At 45.3% G+C, this 22,398-nt stretch overlaps 1 protein-coding gene across 3 annotated transcripts; it reads left to right on the forward strand.

The window, feature by feature from the left end:
• Nucleotides 1-1,724: 1,724 nt before the first annotated feature.
• On the forward strand, nt 1,725-16,017 carry LOC135968823 (mpv17-like protein). Of its 3 annotated transcripts, XM_065537057.2 has the most exons (4): nt 1,725-2,124; nt 6,426-6,496; nt 13,866-13,899; nt 13,977-16,017. In XM_065537057.2, the coding sequence occupies exons 1-4, from the start codon at nt 1,815-1,817 to the stop codon at nt 14,138-14,140; spliced, it is 579 nt and encodes a 192-aa protein (XP_065393129.1). In that variant the 5' UTR covers nt 1,725-1,814; the 3' UTR covers nt 14,141-16,017. The 3 variants fall into 3 exon arrangements, with proteins under 3 accessions (XP_065393129.1, XP_073884414.1, XP_073884415.1); XM_074028313.1 differs by having other exon boundaries at nt 13,866-16,017; XM_074028314.1 differs by lacking the exon at nt 6,426-6,496 and having other exon boundaries at nt 13,866-16,017.
• The last annotated feature ends 6,381 nt before the right edge of the window (nt 16,018-22,398 follow it).

Here is a 22,398-nt window from a genome sequence, read left to right on the forward strand (position 1 = left end):
TCACTCTGTCACCAAGGGTGGAGTGTAGTGGCGCGATCTTGGTTCAATGCAACCTCCACCTCTTGGGTTCACGCTATTCTCCTGCCTCAGCCTCCCAAGTAACTGGGACTACGGGCGCCTGCCACCACTTTCGGCTAATTTTTTGTATTTTTAGTAGAGACGGGGTTTCACTGCGTTAGCCAGGATGGTCTCGATCTCCTGACCTCGTGATCTGCCCGCCTCGGCCTCCCAAAGTGCTGGGATTACAGGCGTGAGCAACCGTGCCCGGTCGTTCCTTCATTGTTTAAAATAAATTCACATACCATAAAATTCACCATTTTATTTATTCTCTCTCTGTCCCTCTCTCTCTTTCTTTTTTTTTTTTTTCCAGGCTGGAGTGCAGTGGCCCTATCATGGCTCACTGCAACCTTGAATTCCTGGGCTCAAGTGATCCTCCCACCTCAGCCTCCCGAGTAGCAGTAGCTGAGACTATTGTCTCATGTGTCCAGGTGAAGAGACCACCAAACAGGCTCTGTGTGAACAACATGGCTGTTTATTTCACCTGGATGCAGGTGGGCTGAGTCCGAAAAGAGAGTCAGCAAAGGGTGGTGGGATTATCATTAGTTCTTATAGGTTTCGGGATAGGCAGTGGAGTTAAGAGCAATGTTTCAGGGGCAGGGGGTGAATCTCACAAAGTACATTCTCAAGGGTGGGGGAGATTATAAAGAACCTTCTTAAGGGTGGGGGAGATTACAAAGTACATTGATCAGTTAGGGTGGGACAGAAACGAATCACAATGGTGGAATGTCATCAGTTAAGGCTATTTTCACTTTCGTGGATCTTCAGTTGCTTCAGGCCATCTGGATGTATACGTGCAGGTCACTGGGGATATGATGGCTTAGCTTGGGCTCAGAGGCCTGACAACTATCAGTGCACACCACCAAGCCTGAGTAATTACAATACTTTTTTCTTTTCTTTTCTTTTCTTTTTTTCTTTTTTTTCTTTTTCGTAGAGATGGAGTCTTCCTATGTTGTCCAGGCTGGTCTGGAACTCTTGACCTCAAAGGATCCTCCTGTCTAATTCTCCCAAAGTGCTGGGATTACAAGCATGTGCCACCGCGCCCGGCCAAATGCACCCCCCCTTTTTTTAAAGTGTGCAATTCAATGGTTTTTAATATATTCACAAAGTCATGGAACCATCACATCTATCTAATTTCAAAATGTTTTCATCGCTCCAAAAAAATAACTCCATATGGGAGACCAAGGCGGGCAGTTCACTCGAGACCAGCCTGGCCAACATGTTGAAACTCCGTCTCCACTAAAAATACAAAAATTAGTCGGGCGTGATGGCGCACGCGTGTAGTCCCAGCTACTCCGGAGGCCGAGGCAGAAGAATCGCTTGAACCGGGAGGCGGAGGTTGCAGTGAGCCCAGATCGCGCCATTGCACTCCAGCCTGGGCGACAGAGCGAGACTCCGTCTCAAAAATATCTAATTAATTAATAAAAATAAAAATAAACAAGTAAATAAATAACCCCATGCCTTCTGCCTCTGTGGCTTTGCCTGTTCTGAGTATTTTGTGTGAATGGACCCATGCATGGGGGTGGGCCGGGCACCTTTCAAACGTTCACCCCCACAACGGCCCGTGGCCTCCGGATTGGACAGTGCGAGCTGAATGTGCGGGCCGGGCGCCCAATCGCTCCGGAGCGTCTGGAGGGGGCAGGTGCAGGTGCGGGCGGCGCCAGCTCAGGGGCTGCTGGAGGCCCAGGAGGCTCCACCGTGGTGCAGGAAGCTGCCTATCACGCCGGCTCCTGATCGCCGGCGCCCATAGCGCCGACATGGCGGGCTGGTGGCCGGCATTGTCGCGCGCGGCCCGGCGCCACCCGTGGCCCACCAACGTGCTGCTCTACGGCTCGCTCTTCTCGGCAGGGGACGCGCTGCAGCAGAGACTGCAGGGCCGCGAGGCCGACTGGCGCCAGACGCGGCGCGTGGCCACGTTGGCTGTGACCTTCCACGCCAACTTCAACTATGTGTGGCTGGGCCTGCTGGAGCGTGCGCTCCCGGGTCGCGCGCCGCGCGCGGTCCTGGCCAAATTGCTCTGGGACCAGGTGGTCGGTGCGCCCATCGTGGTCTCGGCCTTCTACACCGGTGAGGGGCCGGGTATTGGGGGACTGGAGCCAGGGACTCGGGATCAAGCGGCTGGAGGGAGGGCGCTGCAGGAGCCTGGGGACCCGGGTAGGAGCTGAGGCTCTGAGACCGGGGCTGCTTCAGGGGCCTGGAGGGCCAGGGCAAAGGCTAGAGGCTGGGGTGTTTGATTGCGAGAAGTTGCGGGGGGCACTGGCTGGGGAGCCGGGAAATTGGGAAGCCAGAGGTCCAGCGGGTCAGGGGCTAGAGTCGGGGCTCAGACTCGGGGGTTGGATGTAGGTCAAGGCTGGAGCTGGCAGGGCTGGGGAGGTCTTTTCCCCCTGGAAAAGGGTCCACGGGAAAATAAAGGAGATCCCAGTTCAAGGCCATAGCAGCTGCATGATCATGAACCAGTCGTGGGCAGGGAAGGGACCGACCTGCTGTTCAGAAAATCCATGCCTGGGGCTCCGGGGCCAGCACAGGAACAAAACGCAAGGGGACCCATGACCCTGGGGGGCAGAGCAGGTGGAATCTGAGGTTGGGCCTGGATCTTCAGAAAACTCATGCCCAGGGGCCTAGTCCTGCTTTGGTGACAAGATTTTCCCCTGGGGGTCCCACGGAAGACATCAAGGGACCTTGGATCCTTGCCATTGGAGGACTATATACCTGTGAGGGTTCAGGGAACCCTCTCCTTAGAAAATGCGACCTGGGCCTGGGGTGTGGGGGACGGGGGCTTGACTGTGGAAACCTTCTCTACTGCCTACAATAAGAACAATGAAAATGTTACCTGAAAAATACCGGGGTTCATTCCCCTAACGAGTCCCAGATGACTCCATCAAGAGGCAGGTTTTGATCAATGGGAGTTTTACTTGGCACAAGTAAGGAAGACACTGGGCATGTTCTCCAAAGTAGTATGTCCCCCCGAGAAGGAGACAGGAGGGTTTTATGGCGTGATGGAGAAAGGAGAGGGCGCGTGATTGCATGCAGAATAGGAGTCCCAGTGAGTCATGATGCTAGCACATAGATTGCATAGGTTACATAGGTTATAGTCATGAAGCTATAGCTTCTCCCGGGGTGAAGACTTTAGCATGGAAATGAGGAGAGTTAACTTGGGTTCATCTGTAAGTAACCTGGGGTCCCTTAGGAGCTGGTTTAAACAAACAGGGTGACCTCATTCCACCCAGGGTTGGGGAACAACAGGTTGAGGGCAGGAGGCTGATTGCTCAAGCTGGTTAAATTCTTGTGATCTTTGGAGATCCTCCGTCTACTTACAGAACAGGCCCTGTGGCCTCTATCATCATTGCAATTTCTATAGCCTCGAAGGGGATGGGGTGGGTAACTGGGGAGAAAATCTCTATGGGTCTTAAGCCTGACCTTGGGATTGGGGAACACAGATTTCCCCCCAAATGGGAGGGAACTTCTCCTAAGGGCTGTTGGTGCTTTCTAAACCAGGTTGAGGTCAGACAAGCCACCATCTTGAAGAGAGCTACCCTGCCCCTTGAACCTTATTTTGAAGAGTTGGATTCACTTCCTTTCTCTACAGACCCCACCAGAAACACAAACCACCTGGTTGCCTATTGCCATTGCAGCCAACTACATGGCTGATGGGATCAGTGGGTCAGGAGGACAGACAGCCTGAGAGCTAGGGTCTCCTGTTTTATCAGAAGGTCTTTGCCTGGTCCCAGGGTGTGATTTCCAGACTAGATTTGCAAACAGCTTCCTAGCACCTGTTACAGAAGACTTGTACACTGGTGAAGGGGTAGGGGACCAGAATCCTATTTAATCCTGAAACAACTAGTGAGATTGTTCTCTTTTTCTTTTTTTTTTTTTTTTTTTTTTGGAGACAGAGTCTTGCTTTAGCAGGCTGTAGTGTGCAGTGGCCCGATTTCAGCTCACTGCAACCTCCATCTCCAGGTTCAAGCGATTCTCCTGCCTCAGCCTACCGAGGGACTGGGATTACAGATGTACACCACCACGCCCGGCTAATTTTTGCATTTTTAATGAAGACGGGGTTTCACCATGTTGGCCAGACTGGCCTCCAACTCCTAACCTCAAGTGATCTGCCCATCTCGGCCTCCCAAAGTGCTGGGATTACAGGCATGAGCCACCTCACCCAGCCAGTTTTCAGTTTTTCTGGTTCAGTTTCCCTCACCTCAAATTTCCATGAAGGGGGAAGTAGAAGGGGATGGATTAGAGGTTTGCATGAGGCTCTACATGGAAATTGCACCAATCCCATGATCTTTGTGCTGGGATCACCTTGGGGAACCAGAGTGGTAACAGATTAACAACTCTGGCTTGGGAATCAGACACCTGGGTTGAACTCCGTCTGCTGTTAACCTCTCTAAGCTCTTTTCCTCCTTTGTAACTCTACCTACCTTAGGGAATTGTAAGGAGGGACACATGAAATGAGGCGCGTAAAGTACTTAGCATTTCATTAATGCTGGGTAAGTGGAACACAGTATTACCAATATTTTGCTGAGTCATGTAAGAATCTTCTGTAATTATGGCCGGGCGCGGTGGCTCACGCCTGTAATCCCAGCACTTTGGAAGGCCAAGGCGGGCGGATCACAAGGTCAGGAGATCGAGACCATGGTGAAACCCCGTCTCTACTAAAAATAGAAAAAAATTAGCCGGGCGCAGTGGCGGGCGCCTGTAGTCCCAGCTACTCGGGAGGCTGAGGCCGGAGAATGGCGTGAACCCGGGAGGCGGAGCTTGCAGTGAGCCGAGATTGCGCCACTGCACTCCAGCCTGGGTGACAGAGCGAGACTCCGTCTCAAAAAAAAAAAAAAAAAAAAAAAAAAAAAAAAAAAAAGAATCTTCTGTAATTAACTAATAAGGCTCTTATTTCCCCTACCTCGTAATCGGGGATTGGAAAGAATTTTTAAAGTACTCTCAGTTTACAACCCTTTCTAAAATAGGAGAGCTTTGCCTTGCTACCTGAATTGCATTTTTCTTTTTTCCTTTTCTTTTTCTCAGACAAGGTCTCACTCTATTCCCTCAGGCTGAAGTGCAGTGATGTGATCACACCTCATTGCAGCCTCAACCTCCTAGGCTCAAGCAATCCTCCCACTTCTGCCTCTGGAGTAGTTGGGACCACAGGCGCACAGCCCTATACCTGGCTGGTTTTTAAATTGTTTTGTGGAGACAAGGTCTTGATATATTGCCCAGGCTGTGAATTTCTCTTCAGGAATGTTGAAGATCAACGTTTTCAAAGTGTTTTTAGGAAGACTGAATTGGTGTTCCACTTTCAAATTTCGAATAGGGTAATACTGATGGGAAATTTGTAGTTGCCAGAGTATTTGGGTCCACTAGCCTTTTTTTATTTTTATATTTTTGAGATGGAATCTTGCTCTGTCACCGAGTCAGGAACGCAGTGGTGTGATCTCAGCTGACTGCAACCTCCAAATCCTGGGTTCAAGTGATCCTTCTGCCTCAGCCTCCTTAGAGGCTGGAATTACAGGCATGTACCACTACGCCCGGCTAATTTTGTATTTTTAGTAGAGACGGAGTTTCTCCATGTTGGTCAGGCTGGTCTGAAACTCCCAACCTCAGGTGATCCACCCGCCTCAGCCTCCCAAAGTGCTGGGATTACAGGCGTGAGCCACCACAACCAGTCCACTAGCTTTTTTTTAAAAGATAGAAATTAAAATTTCAAAATGTTCAAATGTTCGACATTTCACAAAATCTTTGGAAGGTAGAGAAAAGTAACCAATAGACCCACTATTGTAACTTGATTCTTTTTGTGAATTGTTACAGTTTTTGAAAAAATAATTGTTCTGCTATAACTTTTATACTCTACTATTCTCACTTCGTATTTATCATTCCTTTAAAATTTATCTAGTTTTAGAGTGGAGATTATGTTCTATTTTCTTTTCTTTTTTTTTTTTTTTTTGAGACAAGGTCTTGCTGTGTTGCCCAGGCTGGAGTGCAGTGTCATGATCACAGCTCACTGCAGCCTCCACCTCCCAGGCTCAAGCAATCCTCCCACTTCAGCCTCCTGAACAGCTGTGACTACAGGCATGCCACCACACCTGGCTAATTTTTGTACTTTTTGTAGGGATGGGGTTTTGCCCTGTTGCCCAGGCTGGTCTCTAAACTCCTGGACTCGAGCAATCTGCCTGCCTCGGCCTCCCAAAGTGCTGCTGGGATTACAGGCTTGAGCCACCGCGCCTGACTATGTTCTCTTTTCACTGTTGGATCAGAAGGGTCGTATTGATGGATGATAGTGATGGTTACTTTGCATTTTGGAATGGAAAACTTAAACATGCACTGTTATACGGTACCCTACTGAATCTTTTAAAATTCTTTTGGTGTTTTGCAAATAGGTATGAGCATTCTCCAGGAAAAGGATGACATATTTTTGGACCTGAAACAGAAATTCTGGAATACCTATCTGGTAAGTCAGGCATTTGCAAATGTAATCAGTATGTTTTTTGGCATATATATATATATACACACACACACACACACACACACATATATACACATATACAGAAAGTATTTTTCTGTGTATATATTTATAAATATTTAAAAATCTTTTAATTGACACGTATATGTGCATATTTTCAGTATACACATGATAATTTGATACATTTGTATAATCATATCAGGATTCTTTGTGTGTGTGTGTATGTGTATATATATATTTCTTTTTTTAATTAAAAAAAATTGTTTTTGAGACAGGGTCTCATTCTGTCACCCAGGCTAGAATGCAGGGGCATGATCATGGCTCACTGCAGCCTGGACCTCCTGAGCTCATGTGATCCTCCCACCTCAGCCTCCTGAGTAGCTGAGACTACAGGCATGTGCCACCACACCCAGTTAATTATTTTTACATTTTTTGGTGGAGAGAGTCTCACTATGTAGCCCAGGCTGGCCGCGAACTCTTGTGCTCCAGCGATTCTCCCACCTCAACATTAAGTCCATTTCTATTAAACTATTCCTAAATTAGAGAGCTCCAGTTTGGTTGGCAGAAGGGTCCAATATTTTGACAGAGAAATCTTCAAGTTATTTTGATAGATGTATGAGGAGAGGGTCTAAGAGTATCTGTACTTCTCATGAATTGGAAAGAAATAATGTCTCTGGGCCAGGCGCGCTGGCTCACGCCTGCAATCCCAACACTTGGGAGTCTGAGGCAGGCAGATCACTTCACGTTAGGAGTTTGAAACTAGCCTGGCCAATATGGTGAAACCCTGTCTCTACTAAAAACACAAAAAATAGCTGGGCACGGTGGTGCATGTCTGTAATCCCAGCTGCCCAGCAGGCTGAGGCAGGAGAATCGCTTGAACTTGGAGACAGAGATTGCAGTGAGCCGAGATCGCACCACTGCACTCCAGCCTGGGCAACACAGCAAGACTCCATCTCAAAAAGAAAAAAAAAGAAGAAAATAAATAATATCTCAATGTTGTCAATGATTTCTGACTTTATTAATTCTTATTAATGATCACAATTTATTTTGTGAATTTTGCAGCCCAAGTGACAACAATTTATTCTGTAAATTGGGATTCTATTTGCAAAATAGGGACTGCAGACTGTGAGTGGCTTAATGGAGTCATTCCCACATTCAGAGCCAGTGTTTTCAGGTGAACTTTCTGCGGAGTCTTGGTGAAGAGAACTTTAACATCACAAAGGTATAGCAAAGGAGAAGGTTTCCAAGGGTTATTTCAAGGTTTGAAGCAAATCAGCGGTTTTACTGTTTGCTCGGCACAAATATATACAGTCCCGTCCAATATGTATTTATTCATTGATTCAGTTAATATTTATTGAACAGTGTCCTTAAGGCCTGGCAAAGTCAGGGATACTTTTCATCTCTGCCCTAGAGCATGTTTGATTGCATTCATCACAAGGAGGTAAATCTTTGGGATTACAGAATGTTCACAGACTGGCCTAGGGCTTCACATGTTTTTCATTCCCTATCAAAAGCAGTGTTGAGCCACACCCAGCTATTACCTCCATAGCTTCAAGCATCATCTGTTGGATGGTACCAATGGTACCAAGCCCCTGAACCAGCAGCATTACTTGATGGCTAGAGGTAGAGGATGGAGAGGTTTGAAGTCAGAGGCTTCCCGTGAGCCTCTATACTCAGGAACAGTAACTACAAGGAATGTGTTCAGAACTCTTGTGATTTCTCTTAGGGCAGAAATTGAGGACCCCATGGTGATAACCAAATGTGATTTTCTTCTGTTTGTTTTGTGTGTGTATGTGTGTGTGTGTGTGTGTGTGTTTAGATGGATTCTTGCTCTGTCCCCTAGTGGGGAGTGCAGTGGCACCATCTCGGCTCTCTGCAACCTCTGCCTCCTGGGTTCAAGCAGTTCTCCTGCCTCAGCCTCCTGAGTAGCTGGAATTACAGACTTGCACCACCACATCCAGCTAATTTTCTGTATTTTTCAGTAGAGATAGGGTTTCACCATGTCGGCCAGGTTGGTCTTGAACTCATAACCTCAGGTGATCCGCCTGCCTAAGCCTCCCAAAGTCCTCCCAAAAGAGCCCAGGAGTTTGAGACCAGCCTGGGCAACATAGTGAAACCCCATCTCTACAAAAATAAAATAAATGAGCTGGGCATAGTGGCATGTGTCTGTGGTCCCAGCTGCTCAGGAGGCTGAGATGGGAGGATTGCAAGCCTGGGAGGTTGAGGCTGCCGTGAGCTGTGATTGCATAGCTGCACACCAGCCTGAGTGACAGAGTGAGACCTTGTTTCAAAAAAAAAAAAAAAAAAAAAGCAGGAAGTAGAATTGGGAAAGAAAGAAGCTTCAGGCAGGGATTTGTATATGAACACAGGAATATTTGCATATTGTTTTAATAAAAGAGTGGTTACAATGAGTGAGTCTCATCTACCTTCAGGAAAAGAAAGAGGGTAAACTAGTGGTCTGAAGCCCAGCCCATTTGGAGATTTTGTGGGAAGATTTCCTGTAATAAAACTGTTGACCAGGCAGGATGACTCAAGCCTGTAATCCCAGCACTTTGGTAGGCTGAGGCAGGTGGATCATGAGGTCAAGAGATCGAGACCATCCTGGTAATTTGATGAAACCCCGTCTCTACTAAAAATATAAAAATTAGCTGGGCGTGGTAGAGGGCGCCTGTAATCCCAGCTACTCAGGAGCTGAGGCGGGATAATTGTTGGAACCCGGGAGTTAGAGGTTGCAGTAAGCCAAGATCGTGCCACTGCACTCCAGGCTGGCGACAGAGGGAGACTCCCTTAAAAAAAAGAAAAAAGAAAGAAAGAAAAGTGTCTTCCAGGTGCTGTCTTAGGTGTGTTAGTGGAAGATACCCAAAAAAACATGTAAAACACAGATTCTGACCTAAAGGGACTTAGAGTCTAGTGGGATGGATAGATAAATAGACAAGTCATTAACTAGAGTTTGACCAGAAATGCTTTCAGATTCCATGGGTACTTAGCACAGTGAGGAGGTGTAGAGGGATCAAGGAAGTCTTGCTGGGGCCAGGCACCAGTGGCTCATGCCTGTAATTCCAGCACTTTGGGAGGCCAAGGTGGGTGGATTGCTTGAGCTCAGGAGTCTGAGACCAGCCCGGGCAATATGACGACGAAACCTCATCTCCAGAAATACAAAAATGAGCTGGGCATGGTGGCTTGCACCTATATTCTCAGCTACTCAGGAGGCTGAGGTGGGAGGATCTCCTGAGCCCAGGAGGTTGAGACTGATGTAAGCTATGATTGTGCCAGTGCACTCCAGCCTGGGCAAGACAGTGAGGCCCTGCCTCAAAATAAATAAATAAATAAAAAGATCTGGAGTTATGCACATACTGGGGGACAGGGCATTCCAGGGGCAGAAGAGCTGAGTAGAGGTGACAATGTGTGAAGCACCATGGTATGCCTGGAGGGGAGAAACCACAGGCAGTTTGGTGTTCACAGAGTATTTGTTGAACAACTTGGAATGAGTTTGCATCCTAGAGACTGTTGAATGCCTGGAGCTGAGGATCTTGAACTTCACGGTTAGGTAATGGCAGCAAAGGAAACCAAAGTGGGAGGTTATCGTAACCAAGTTCACATAAGAAATAAAGCACGTTGGGTGTAGTGGCTCATGCCTGTAATCCTAACACTTTGGGAGGCTGAGGCAGGAGGATCCCTTGAGGTTAGGAGTTTGAGACCAGCTTGGGCAACACAGCAAGACCCTGTCTGTATTTAAAAAAATAAAACTGCCCTGGCATGGTGGCTCATGCCTGTAATCGCAGCACTTTGGGATGCTGAGGCGAGCGGGTCACTTGAGGTCAGGAGTTTGAGACCAGCCTGACCAAAATGGTGAAGCCCGTTCTTTCCTGAAAAATACAAAAAATTAGCCGGGTGTGGTGGCACACACCTGTAATCCCAGCTACTTAGGAGGCTGAGGCAGGAGAGTCACTTGAACCTGGGAGGCGGAGATTGCAGTGAGCCGAGACTGCACCACTGCACTCCAGTCTGGGTGACAGAGCAAGACTCTGTCTCAACAACAACAACAACAACAAAAAAAAAAAAAAAAGAAAAGAAAAGAAAAGAAATGAGGTGAGTTCAGTTTGGGAAACGTTGAATGCCAGATGCCTTTGGGCTATTCAGAGGGAGATTGCCAAAGCACAGAAGAGAGTTCATGGCAGTGTTTAATTATTTTTAGTGCTCACATGTCCCAGATTCGGCCAGTGGGAGTCCCTCCAAGCTGGTTCCTGTGTCCTGTGACATCACCCGTCTTCTTTCTCCTTTTCTTCTTTCATAAGCCACTTCCTTTCTGGCATGACAGTATGTTCCAGAACCATCTTGTACCTTGCACCTGCCCTGCCCTGGCCCTACAATCAGCCAATTCTCTGAGGCATCCTGATTTCTTTTGTGGGGGAATGGTTTGGGAACAAAATATACTACTGCATGATACCACATTCTGACAAGAAAAAAACACAGCCATAAGAAATAAAGCCATGGACAGGGACAGTGGCTCACGCCTGTAATCCTAACACTTTGGGAGGCAGAGGTGGGAGGATTGCTTAGGGCCGGGAGTTCAAGACCAACCTGGCCCACATAGTGAGGGCTCATCTCTATTTTTTTTTTTTTTTTTTTGAGACGGAGTCTCGCTCTGTCGCCCAGGCTGGAGTGCAGTGGCCGGATCTCAGCTCACTGCAAGCTCCGCCTCCCGGGTTCACGCCATTCTCCTGCCTCAGCCTCCCAAGTAGCTGGGACTACAGGCGCCCGCCACCTTGCCTGGCTAGTTTTTTGTATTTTTTTTAGTAGAGACGGGGTTTCACCGTGTTAGCCAGGATGGTCTCGATCTCCTGACCTCGTGATCCGCCTGTCTCGGCCTCCCAAAGTGCTGGGATTACAGGCTTGAGCCACCGCGCCGGCCTCATCTCTATTAAGAAAAAAAAAAAAAGAAAGAAAGAAGGAAAGCCATGTTTGGATGAGTTTAGTCTTCTGATTATTTTTGCTAAAGTTTTAAATTCTTTTTTTTTTTAAGACAGAGTCTTGTTCTGTTGCCCAGGCTGGAGTTCAGTGGTGCAGTCTTGGCTCACTGCAATCTCCGCCTCCCGGGTTCAAGGGATTCTCCTGCCTCAGCCTCTTGAGTAGCTGGGATTACAGGTTCCTGACATCATGCCCTGCTAATTTTTGTGTTTTTAGTAAAGACAGGGTTTCTCCATGTTGGTCAGGCTGGTCTCAAACTCCCCACTTCAGGTGACCCCCTGCCTTTGCCTCCCAAAGTGCTGGGATTATAGGGGTATATTTTGTGTTTAAAGTATATTTAAAAATTAAGGGCCAGGCTCAGTGTCTCATGCCTGTAATCCCAGCAGTTTGGGAGTCCGAGGTTGGCAGATCGTCTGAGGTCGGGAATTTGAGATGCATAACAAGAGCGAAAGTCCGTCTCAAAAAATAAATAAATAAATAAATAAATAAACAAATAAATAAAAATATACATTATGTTCAGGTGCGGTGGTTCACACCTGTAATCCCAGCACGTTGGGAGGCCGAGGCAGGCAGATCACCTGAGGTCAGGAGTTCGAGACCAGCCTAGCCAATATTGCAAAACCCTGTCTCTACTAAAAATAGAAAAAATTAGTCGGGCGTAGTTGTGTGCACCTGTAATCCCAGCTACTCGGAGGCTGAGGCAGGAGAATCGTTTGAACCCGGGAGCTGGAGGTTGCAGTGAGCCGAGATTGCACCATTGCACTCCAGCCTGGGCAACGAGCGAAACTCCACCTCAAAAAAAACAAAACAAAACATATATATATATACACACACACATATACACATTATATGTAATATCTACTTTTGAATATAAACATAAATATTATAAAACTTTTATTGCAATTGTTCATTTTAGAAACTTCAAAAATACAAATTAGTGAAAAGAAGAAAATAAGTCTATAATACCACTTTTAAGGACTATTTTAAAAACTTCTAGCCTTTTTTTGAGGTATAATTTACATACCAAGACTTTAAAAAAAAATTCATAATGGTGACTTTTTCATCAGACTGTATAGGATAAAGTTTGTTAAAATGTCTATCTAAGATACTTTGTAATATATGAACATTTCAGCTAAACTTGTTCTATAGCATCACATGATTTGAATATATTATTAGAAAATCATTCCATAAACAATGGTTTGGTATATAGTATTAACAATTCAAGGCTGGGCACAGTGGCTCATGGCTGTAATCCTTTGGGAGGCCGAGGCAGGCAGATCACCTGAGGTCAGGAGTTCAAGACCAGCCTGGCCAACATGGTGAAACCCTGTCTCTACTAAAAATACAAAAATTAGCCGGGCATGGTGGCAGGCGCCTGTGATCCCAGCTACTCAGGAGGTTGAGGCAGGAGAATCGTTTGAACCTGGGAGGCAGAGGTTGCAGTGAGCCAAGATCTTGCCACTGCATTGCAGCCTAGGCAACAGAATGAGACTCCATCTCAAAATAAATAAATAAATAAATAAAATAATTTGGGTGAGGTGACTCACGCCTGTAATCCCAGCACTTTGGGAGGCTGTGGTGGGCTATTACTTTTGCCTGGGAGTTCGAGACCAGCCTGGACAACACAGAGATTCCATGTCTCAAAAAGAAAAAATTAAATTAAAAAAATAAAAAGTAAAGAATTCATTGATGATTCTGTATTTACAAATATATTCCTGCATCATTTTTTCATGGTAACCAGGAAATGGCAATGCATAAATATATGTTGTCATTTCCAAAGCAGCCGTCTTCCAGAGTTGGTACTGATTCTAGTAGACCTTTCATTCTGGTGTTAAAAATATAATTAATACAAATGTCTTGTACCTAATAGCTTTTTCCCCACAATTCCCCAACCCCCTCACTCTAGAGGCCTTAAGTAGTCTAATTTAATCAGCTTAGTCTGAAATGTAATACTACCTCAGCATCTAGTTGGCCTAGTATTTCTTACTCTTTTATGGAATGAACTGTGCAACTGTTTTGTGTGGCTAAAAGGTATGCTAGGCCGGGTATAGTGGCTCACACCTGTAATCCCAGGCCAAGGTGGGCGGATCACCTGAGGTCGGGGGTTGGAGACCAGCCTGGCCAACATGGTGAAAACCCATCTCTACTAAAAATACAAAAATTAGCCGGGTGAGGTGGTGTGCGCCTGTAATCCCAGATACTCAGGAGACAGAGGCACGAGAATTGCTTGAACCCAGGAGGCAGACGTTGCAGTGAGCTAAGATTACACCACTGCACTCCCGTCTGGGCAACAGGGTGAGACCCTGTCTCAAAAAATAAAAAATAAAATAAATAAAAAATAAAAGGCATTCTAATAAAGTTGTTGCTTTTTTTTTTTTTTTAATTCCAGAGCGGACTGGTGTACTGGCCTTTTGTACAGGTAAGTTCCGCCTACTCAGTACTATTAACTCAGGGCTTTGGTTTCCATGTGGCCCTAACGAACTCTCTGTCTCTGTTCCAGCTGTTCCTGTTCAATGGAGAACAGCTTACACTGGAGTCTGTGGTTTTCTCTGGGCCATCTTCGTCTGTTTTTCCCAGCAGAGTGGTGACGGCACATTGAAGTCAGCTTTCACCATTTTACGTACAAAGTGGACCAGTGCCATAGAAGGGTCCCCGGAGAAATGAGAAGTCAAGGACTCTCTTAAAGGGACCACATATTTGACCTAAAATGCACAGAACTGCCTGCAGACAAAATACTTGATGTGCCAATTATGCATTTCATTTTGAGGAATTACTGCTATTTATAAACCCACTTAAAAAAAATTATGATTATTTTTGAATTGTATTCAGATATTTTTTCCTGTTCCAGTCTGAAATATTACTTCTCTAATATTTTGGTTGATATGAATAATAGTGGCAAAATGGCATTTCAGAATTATTAATATTTCTAATATTTTAACCCAAGTTTCGGGAAACTTGGTTTTGATGTTTACATTTCTATTCTAAAATCTCAGGTTATCTCCTGAACACTTTTGGGCAGATGAACTTTTATACCAAAAAATAGTTCTCATAGTGAATTTTAATTTACATAGAACTCAATCGAAATGAAGATTTAAAAACAAGATTTATTTCCCCAAAGCATATATAATTTGTTATTTTTTTACTAAAATTCAGTAAATACTTTTTTTTTTTTTTTTGAGATGGAGACTCGCTCTGTCTCCCAGGCTGGAGTGCAGTGGCCCGATCTCAGCTCACTGCAGCCTCCACCCTCCAGGTTCAAGCAATTCTCTTGCCTCAGGCTCCTACGTAGCTGGGATTACAGGCATGTGACACCACTGACACCACTACACCACGCCATGCCTCGCCTGATTTTTGTATTTTGTTTGTTTGTTTTTGTTTTTGAGCTCCACCTCCCTTTTCACGCCATTCTCCTGCCTCAGCCTCCCGAGTAGCTGGGAGTACAGGCATCCACCCCCATGCCTGGATAACTTTTTGTGTTTTTAGTAGAGATGGGGTTTCACCGTCTTAGCCAGGATGGTCCCCATCTCCTGACCTTGTGATCCAGCCGCCTCGGCTTCCCAAAGTGCTGTGATTACAGGCGTGAGCCACCGTGCCCGTCCTAATTTTTGCATTTTTAGTTTCACCATGTTGACAAGGACGGTCTCGATCTCCTGACCACATAAGTCGCCTGCCTCGGCGTCCCAAAGTGCTGGGATTACAGGTGTGAGCCACTGCAACGGACTTTTTGTTTTTCCTTTTTTTGAGACAGAGACTCACTCTGTCACCCAGGCAGGAGTGCAGTGGCATGATTTCCGCTCACTGCAACCTTCGCCTCCTGGGTTCAAACAATCCTACTGCCTCATCCTTCAGAGTAGCTGGGATTACAGGCCTGTGCCACCATGCCTAGCTCATTTTTGTATATATATATTTTTTTGAGACGCAGTCTCGCTCTGTCACCCAGACTGGAGTGCAGTGGCCGGATCTCAGCTCACTGCAAGCTCTGCCTCCTGGGTTCAGGCCATTCTCCTGCCTCAGCCTCCTGAGTAACTGGGACTACAGGCACCTGGCACCTCGCCCGGCTAGTTTTTTGTATTTTTTAGTAGAGACAGGGTTTCACCGGGTTAGCCAGGATGGTCTCGATCTCCTGACCTCGTGATCCGCCCGTCTCGGCCTCCCAAAGTGCTGGGATTACAGGCTTGAGCTACTGTGCCAAGCCCATTTTTGTATTTTTAGTAGAGACGGTGTTTTGCCGTGTTGGCTAGGCTGGTCTCCAACTCCTGGCCTCTAATGATCCACTCAGCTTGGCCTCCCAAAGTGCTGGGATTATCGGCGTGAGCCACCACACCTGGCTCAGTAAGTACGTTTTTTTATTATCAAAAAAACAGTAGTGTATGATTGGTGTATTCTGTATAGAATGTATTTTATTGATGTCTTCTATTTTTATAATTTCTGAGTTAAGTACTTTTTAATGAATGTTTTTTAGTTTGGGCACATTCAGTTGACTAAAGCACTTCATTTCCCAGATATATGAAATAAAATATTTCGCTGCTTTTCCAATTTCACACGGATGTTATTTTGTGAAAATCAGTGCTTTAAGATAAACCTTTATACTTCAAGATAAACATGAGAAACTTGATCTTTTATTTATTTTTTATTTTTTTATTTTTTGAGACGGAGTCTCGCTCTGTCGCCCAGGCTGGAGTGCAGTGGCGCGATCTCGGCTCACTGCAAGCTCCGCCTCCCGGGTTCACGCCATTCTCCTGCCTCAGCCTCCCGAGTAGCTGGGACTACAGGCGCCCACAACCGCGCCCGGCTAATTTTTTGTATTTTTAGTAGAGACGGGCTTTCACCGTGGTCTCGATCTCCTGACCTTGTGATCCGCCCGCCTCGGCCTCCCAAAGTGCTGGGATTACAGGCGTGAGCCACCGCGCCCGGCCAGATCTAATATTTAATATTTATTCAGTTCGTCTAACTTCTAAACCATCAGATTTAAAAATTACGTAACTATCTCAAGAAGTTTCACTTGGATGTAGTCGTTCACGCTTGTAATCCCAGCACATTGGGAGGCTGAGGTGGGAGGATCGCTTAAAGCAAGGAGTTTGAGACCATCCTGGGCAATATTGCAAGATCCCATCTCTATTTTTAAAAAAAATTCACTTTGTGAGGCCGAGGCAGGCGGATCACGAGGTCAGGAGATCGAGACCATCCTGGCTAGCATAGTGAAACCCTATCTCTACTAAAAACACAAAAAATTAGCCGGGCGTGGTGGCGGGTGCCTATAGTCCCGGCTACTCAGGAGGCTGAGGCAAGATAATGGCGTGAACCTGGGAGGTGGAGGTTGCAGTGAGCGGAGATCACGCCACTGCACTCTAGCCTAGGCAACAGAGCGAGACTCCATCTCAAAAAATAAAAAAAGTTTCAACAAATTCCACCTAAGAATTCCACCAGAGTTCTATTGTCTCCAATATCATGTTCCACGGATTTCAAGTTGTGAAGGCCTGAACTGTTCATTTATCTTGAGAATTTATATTTAAGCTTAAGACTATATACCTAAAAATTGAGCATATAATTTGTATAATTTATGTAAGTTTCTGTAAGTCATAAACATGTAGTTTCCAAGTGTATAATTTATCTGAATGTAATAGGCATTCATATATTTTACATTATTGGGACCATAGTAAAGCAATTTCTAAATGGTTTGTAAAATAACTTATTTGCGTTGTTGTAAAAGTAGTTAATACAATGGAAAAACTGTTTCATAATAATAAGATACATTTTAACATCAAAATACATCAAAAAATGTACCCAAGGTAATTGTACGTACTGCCTGGCAAACCTTTACAGAAGCTGTGGTATCACTTTTATGATGGAAGAATAGTGTTTGCATTTTGTATAAAAGTACTTGGGGCTGGACGTGGTGGCTCATGTCTATAATCCCAGTGCTTTGGGAGGTGAAGGCAGGTGGATCGTCTGAGCCCAGGAGTTTGAGACCAGCCTAGGCAACATGGCAATAGCCTGTCTCTCTAAAACATACAAACATTAGCCAAGCATGGTGGTGTGAGCCTGTAGTCCCAGCTACTTGGGAAACTGAGGCAGGAGGATCTCGAACCCAGGAGGCAGAAGATGAATACATCAATGGATGCAACTGAATGAGGTGAGGTCTCTTGAAGGAGAGAGCAAAAGAGATTTAAATAATAACAATTATAATAAGGCTGGGTGCGGTGGTTCACGCTTGTAATCCTGGAACTTTGGCAGGCCAAGACAGGCGGATTGGTTGAGGTCAGGAGTTCAAGACTGGCATGGCCGACATGGTGAAACCCTGTCTCTATTAAAAATAGAAAATTAGCCGGACATGGTAGTATGTGCCTGTGGTCTCAGCTACTCAGGTGGCTGAGACAGGAGAATCGCTTGAACCTGGGAGGCATACGTTGTAGTGAACCGATAAATACAAAAAGTATTAAAGTACTAACAGGAAAATTTCCACTGATCACCCTTTAGCTTTAAATAATGCAGAAACATATGCCCAGTTTACTTGTAATTTTTTTTTTTTTTTTTTTTGAGACGGAGTCTCGCTCTGTCACCCGGGCTGGAGTGCAGTGGCCAGATCTCAGCTCACTGCAAGCTCCGCCTCCCAGGTTTACGCCATTCTCCTGCCTCAGCCTCCCGAGTAGCTGGGACTACAGGCGCCCGCCAACTCACCCGGCTAGTTTTTTTGTATTTTTTAGTAGAGACGGGGTTTCACCATGTTACCAGGATGGTCTCGATCTCCTGACCTCATGATCCACCCGTCTCGGCCTCCCAAAGTGCTGGGATTACAGGCTTGAGCCACCGCGCCCGGCCTACTTGTAATTAAAAATCATGCATCGTTCACAATTTATCAGTCTTGTTTATTTGTGAAAAACTAATACAAGTTATTCTCTTTTACCTGTATTGTGATTGGTTTGGTGAGAGGGAATTGGGCCACTTGAGAGTTTGTGCATGTTTAAAATTTTCTGGCCAGGCACGGTGGCTCATGCCTGTAATCCCAGCGTTTTGGGAGGCCAGGACAGGTGGATCACTTCAGCTCAGGAGTTCAAGACCAACCTGGGCAACATGGTGAAACCCTATCTCTACCAAAAATACAAAAAGTAGCTGGGTGTGGTGGCTTGCACCTGTACTTCCAGCTACTTGGGGGGCTGAGGCAGGAGGATCGCTCAAGCCCAGGAGGCGGAGGTTGCAGTGAGCCGAGATCATGCCACTGCACTCCAGCTAAGGCAACAGAGCAAGACTCTGTCTTAAAAAAAAAAAAAAGAAAGAAAAGAAAAGAAAAGAAAATTAACTTTGGTATTTCAGGTTGAATTTAAATGGGGACTTCACATCAACTGTGTTCACTACAGTGGACCAAATTAAGTGTTGAGAGATTATCTAAAACTGCAATTTCTAACTTATACATGATTGCTATAAACCTTATCTGTTTACTGTTTCTCTTCCAAGGACCATCAGTCATCCTTTAAAATTCATCTGAAGCTATGAAAAGGTATTTTTTGTTACATGGGCAGTTCACTGTTAGTACAGTAAAACGTTACGTGAATTTCTACAGAATGTTTGCCAAAATGAATTATATCTAGAATATGCTTAACAATATATTCTGGAGGCAGCTTTCATTTGAAATTAGGTTCATCTTCTGAGAGTATTAAAAAGTTAATGGGTTTTTGTGCCTGAAGATTCTGACGCTGCATTTGGCTACATTTAATCCACTTACACCCATAAGGTTTAGCATCTAAAAAAATTAAATCACTGCTAATGCAATTAAAATGATTGAAAAAGTTTCTTTTTATACTTTCAACAGCTGATACATAAAAAGGGAAATCTGGAATTTAAAGATAAAGTAAGTGCTGGAGTTGAAAGGTTAGGAACACATGAAGATCTGTGAAGTGTAGCTAACCATGTGAATAGAAGGCAGTAATGACTGAGTCACATTTTTGGTATATATCAAGTAAAAGCTTGTCTTTTCCCAGTTCTCTTCTGCTTTGTAAGTGTATCCTTCTCTAACTACATCTTTATTCATCCATTTCTTCCTTCCTCTTTCTTTATCCACAATCCAACCAAACCCACTGCTTTCTCCTCTCACCCCCTGCCCACGCCATAACCCAACCAAACCCACCGCTCTCTCCTCCCACCCCCTGCCCATGCCATGACCACTTGAATATTCCGGGAGGGCAGAATAATTGTAATAAGGCAAAGAGCTTATTACACTTGTTACACTTAAGGACTCGACAGCCTTGCTTTAGAGAGGATGGTAGCGGAGGATCCTCTCTGTTCTCTGGGAGAAGAAAAGGAGAAAGGACCGTCCCAGGGATAATTTATTTTTATTTGAGATGGCATCTCACTGTGTTGCCCAGGCTGCAGTGCAATGGTGTGATCTTGGCTCACTGCAACCTCAGCCTCCCGAGTAGCTGAGACTACAGGCATGTGCCACCATACCCAGCGAATTTTTGTATATTTAGTAGAGATGGGATTTCACCATGTTGCCCAGACTGGTCTTGAACTCCTGACCTCAAGTGATCTGCCTATCTGTCTATGATATTTTAGATTGGCAGTTGCAAACTAGTGGTCCACAGCGTGCTTTTTATGACACCTCCAAGGTTTGAAGACTTTGATTTCATATTAAAAATCTGGGTTTCAGGCTGGGTGCGGTGGTGCACACCTGTAATCCCAGCACTTTTGGAGGCCGAGGCGGGTGGATCACCTGAGGTCAGGAGTTCAAGACCAGCCTGGGGCCAGCATGGTGAAACTCTGTCTCTACTAAAAATACAAAAATTAGCTAGACGTGGTGGCACGTGCCCATAATCCCAGCTACTCGGGAGGCTGAGGCAGGAGAACTGCTTGAACCAGGGAGGTGGAGGTTGCAGTGAGCCAAGATCGTGCCACTGCACTCAAGCCTGGGCAACAGAGTGAGACTCCATCTCAAAAATAAACAGTAGGAAATAAATAAAATCTGAGTTTCAGGCCAGATGTGGTGGTGCACTCCTGCAATCCCAGCACTTTGGGAGGCTGAGATGGGCCAACAGCTTGAACTCCGGAATTCCAGGACAGCCTGGGTAACATGGCAAAACCCCATCTCTACAAATAATACAAAAATATTAGCTGGGTGTGGTGGAGTGCGCCTGTAATCCCAGCTATTTTGGGGCCTGAGGTGAGAGGATTGCTTGAGCCTGGGAAGTTGAGCTGAGATCACACTCCCACACTCCAACCTGGGCAACAGAGCCAGACTGTCTCAAAAAAAAAAAAAAAAAAAAAAATCTGGTTTTCTGGCATTTCAAAAAAAAAAAAAAACAGGAAAGCTCTGGGCGCACGGCTGCTACAGTCCTCTATTAAGCAATGTGCTGCAGCACGGGTCCTTAACCCCTGGGCCATGGACCTGTACTGGTCGGTGGCCTGTTAGGAACTGGGCCACAGAGCAGGCAGTGGACGATTGAAGCTTCATCTGTAACTCTGGCTGCTCACCATTGCTTGCATTACTGCCTGAGCTCTGCCTCCTGTCAGATCAGCAGCATCATTAGATTCTCACAGGAGCATGAACCCTGTTGTGAATTGCACACATGAGGGATCTAGGTTGCATATTCCTTATGCGAATCTAATTCCTGATGATTTGAGGTGGAACAGTTTCATCCCAAGACCATTGCCCTCCTGCATCCCACCCCTTGCCGCCTATGGAAAAATTGTCTTCCACAAAGCAGGTCCCTGGTGCCACAAATGTTGGGACCGCTATGCTTTAGAATCTGCCATGAATCTGCAGCCTCTATTATACAGTTCCCTATAGACTTCGCTTCCTACGGTCTTACTTTCTGCCTTACAGGCATTTGAGTTTGCAGTCCTTGTTTTTGTTAGTACGTTACGCTGGTGACATTGACCAAATGACCACACATTAATTATAAGCTTAGTTGATAATGACTTCAATGGAATAACACGACATAGTACTGTGACAATACTTCTTGCATGTATCTGCAGGTGGAATTGTAAACCTGGTGGTCCGAGATGGTCTAATTCGATCTTCCTATGTAGCTCGTTATATTAATAGTGGTAACATTTGAGGTGGTGATTCAGCGTTTCAATGCCTCTTTTCATGGCAACAACAAATGTTTTCCTTCTGAATCAGCATTAACCTAGATGTTACTGTGGACCAAAATTAGACTCTACATTTTCAACCACAGAAATATCGGGTAGTAAAAATTTTTCTAAATATTGATTGCCTACGTAGGTTATGTAATTAGCATATGTTTATAGTTCTGCGATTTATGCGTGGCTGCTACAGAGCCGGGAGGGGGTAAAGCAACAGCGTTTTCTCAGTTGTTCGAGCAGCATTATGTTATAATGAATAGGTAATATTAAATTGGGCTGATGAATCATATTACAGTAATCCAATATTTCGCTTGTAAAGTCCCTGAGGTTTACAGAAGGAAATCTTTTATAATAACAAGAAGAGTGAGGCATGTGCTTCGGTCTTTGTTTCCTAGTTATACCATCCTGGGTAAGGAGCTCAACTTTTCTCTGCCAAAATTAAATGAGGATTAAATGAGATCATATGTGTGAAGGTGTGAAGGACAGTGCCTGGCACATAGTAGGATCAATCACTGTTAGTATCTCTAAAATAGAGATTGATTCTGAAGATCCATAAAGTGGTAGAACTGATCTTAAGATTCCCAAATGATAGAATTGTTCTTTATTTGCCTAAGCAGTAGGGGCTTACTTATTTTGTATGTCCAGGGGATCCTTTTTTTTTTTTTTTTTTTTTTTTAGTAATTTTTATTTATTTAAGACAGAGTCTCACTGTGTCCCCCAAGCTGGAGTGCAGTGGCACCATTTTGGCTTACTGCAACCTCTACCTCCCTGGTTCAAGCAATTCTCCTGCCTCAGCCTCCTGAGTGGCTGGGATTACAGGTGCGCACCACCATGCCCAGATA

The sequence above is a fragment of the Macaca fascicularis genome, chromosome 20 (genome assembly GCF_037993035.2).
Source record: "Macaca fascicularis isolate 582-1 chromosome 20, T2T-MFA8v1.1".
Classification (NCBI taxonomy): Eukaryota; Metazoa; Chordata; class Mammalia; order Primates; family Cercopithecidae; genus Macaca; species Macaca fascicularis.

What these genes read in the sequence shown, in the direction of transcription:
- LOC135968823 (XM_074028313.1), top strand. Translation starts at nt 1,815, where the DNA reads ATGGCGGGCTGGTGGCCGGCATTGTCGCGCGCGGCCCGGCGCCACCCG. An exon ending in GGTCTCGGCCTTCTACACCG is followed by an intron (nt 2,125 to 6,425) that starts GTGAGGGGCCGG and finishes TTTTGCAAATAG; the next exon opens with GTATGAGCATTCTCCAGGAA. An exon ending in AATTCTGGAATACCTATCTG is followed by an intron (nt 6,497 to 13,865) that starts GTAAGTCAGGCA and finishes TTTTAATTCCAG; the next exon opens with AGCGGACTGGTGTACTGGCC.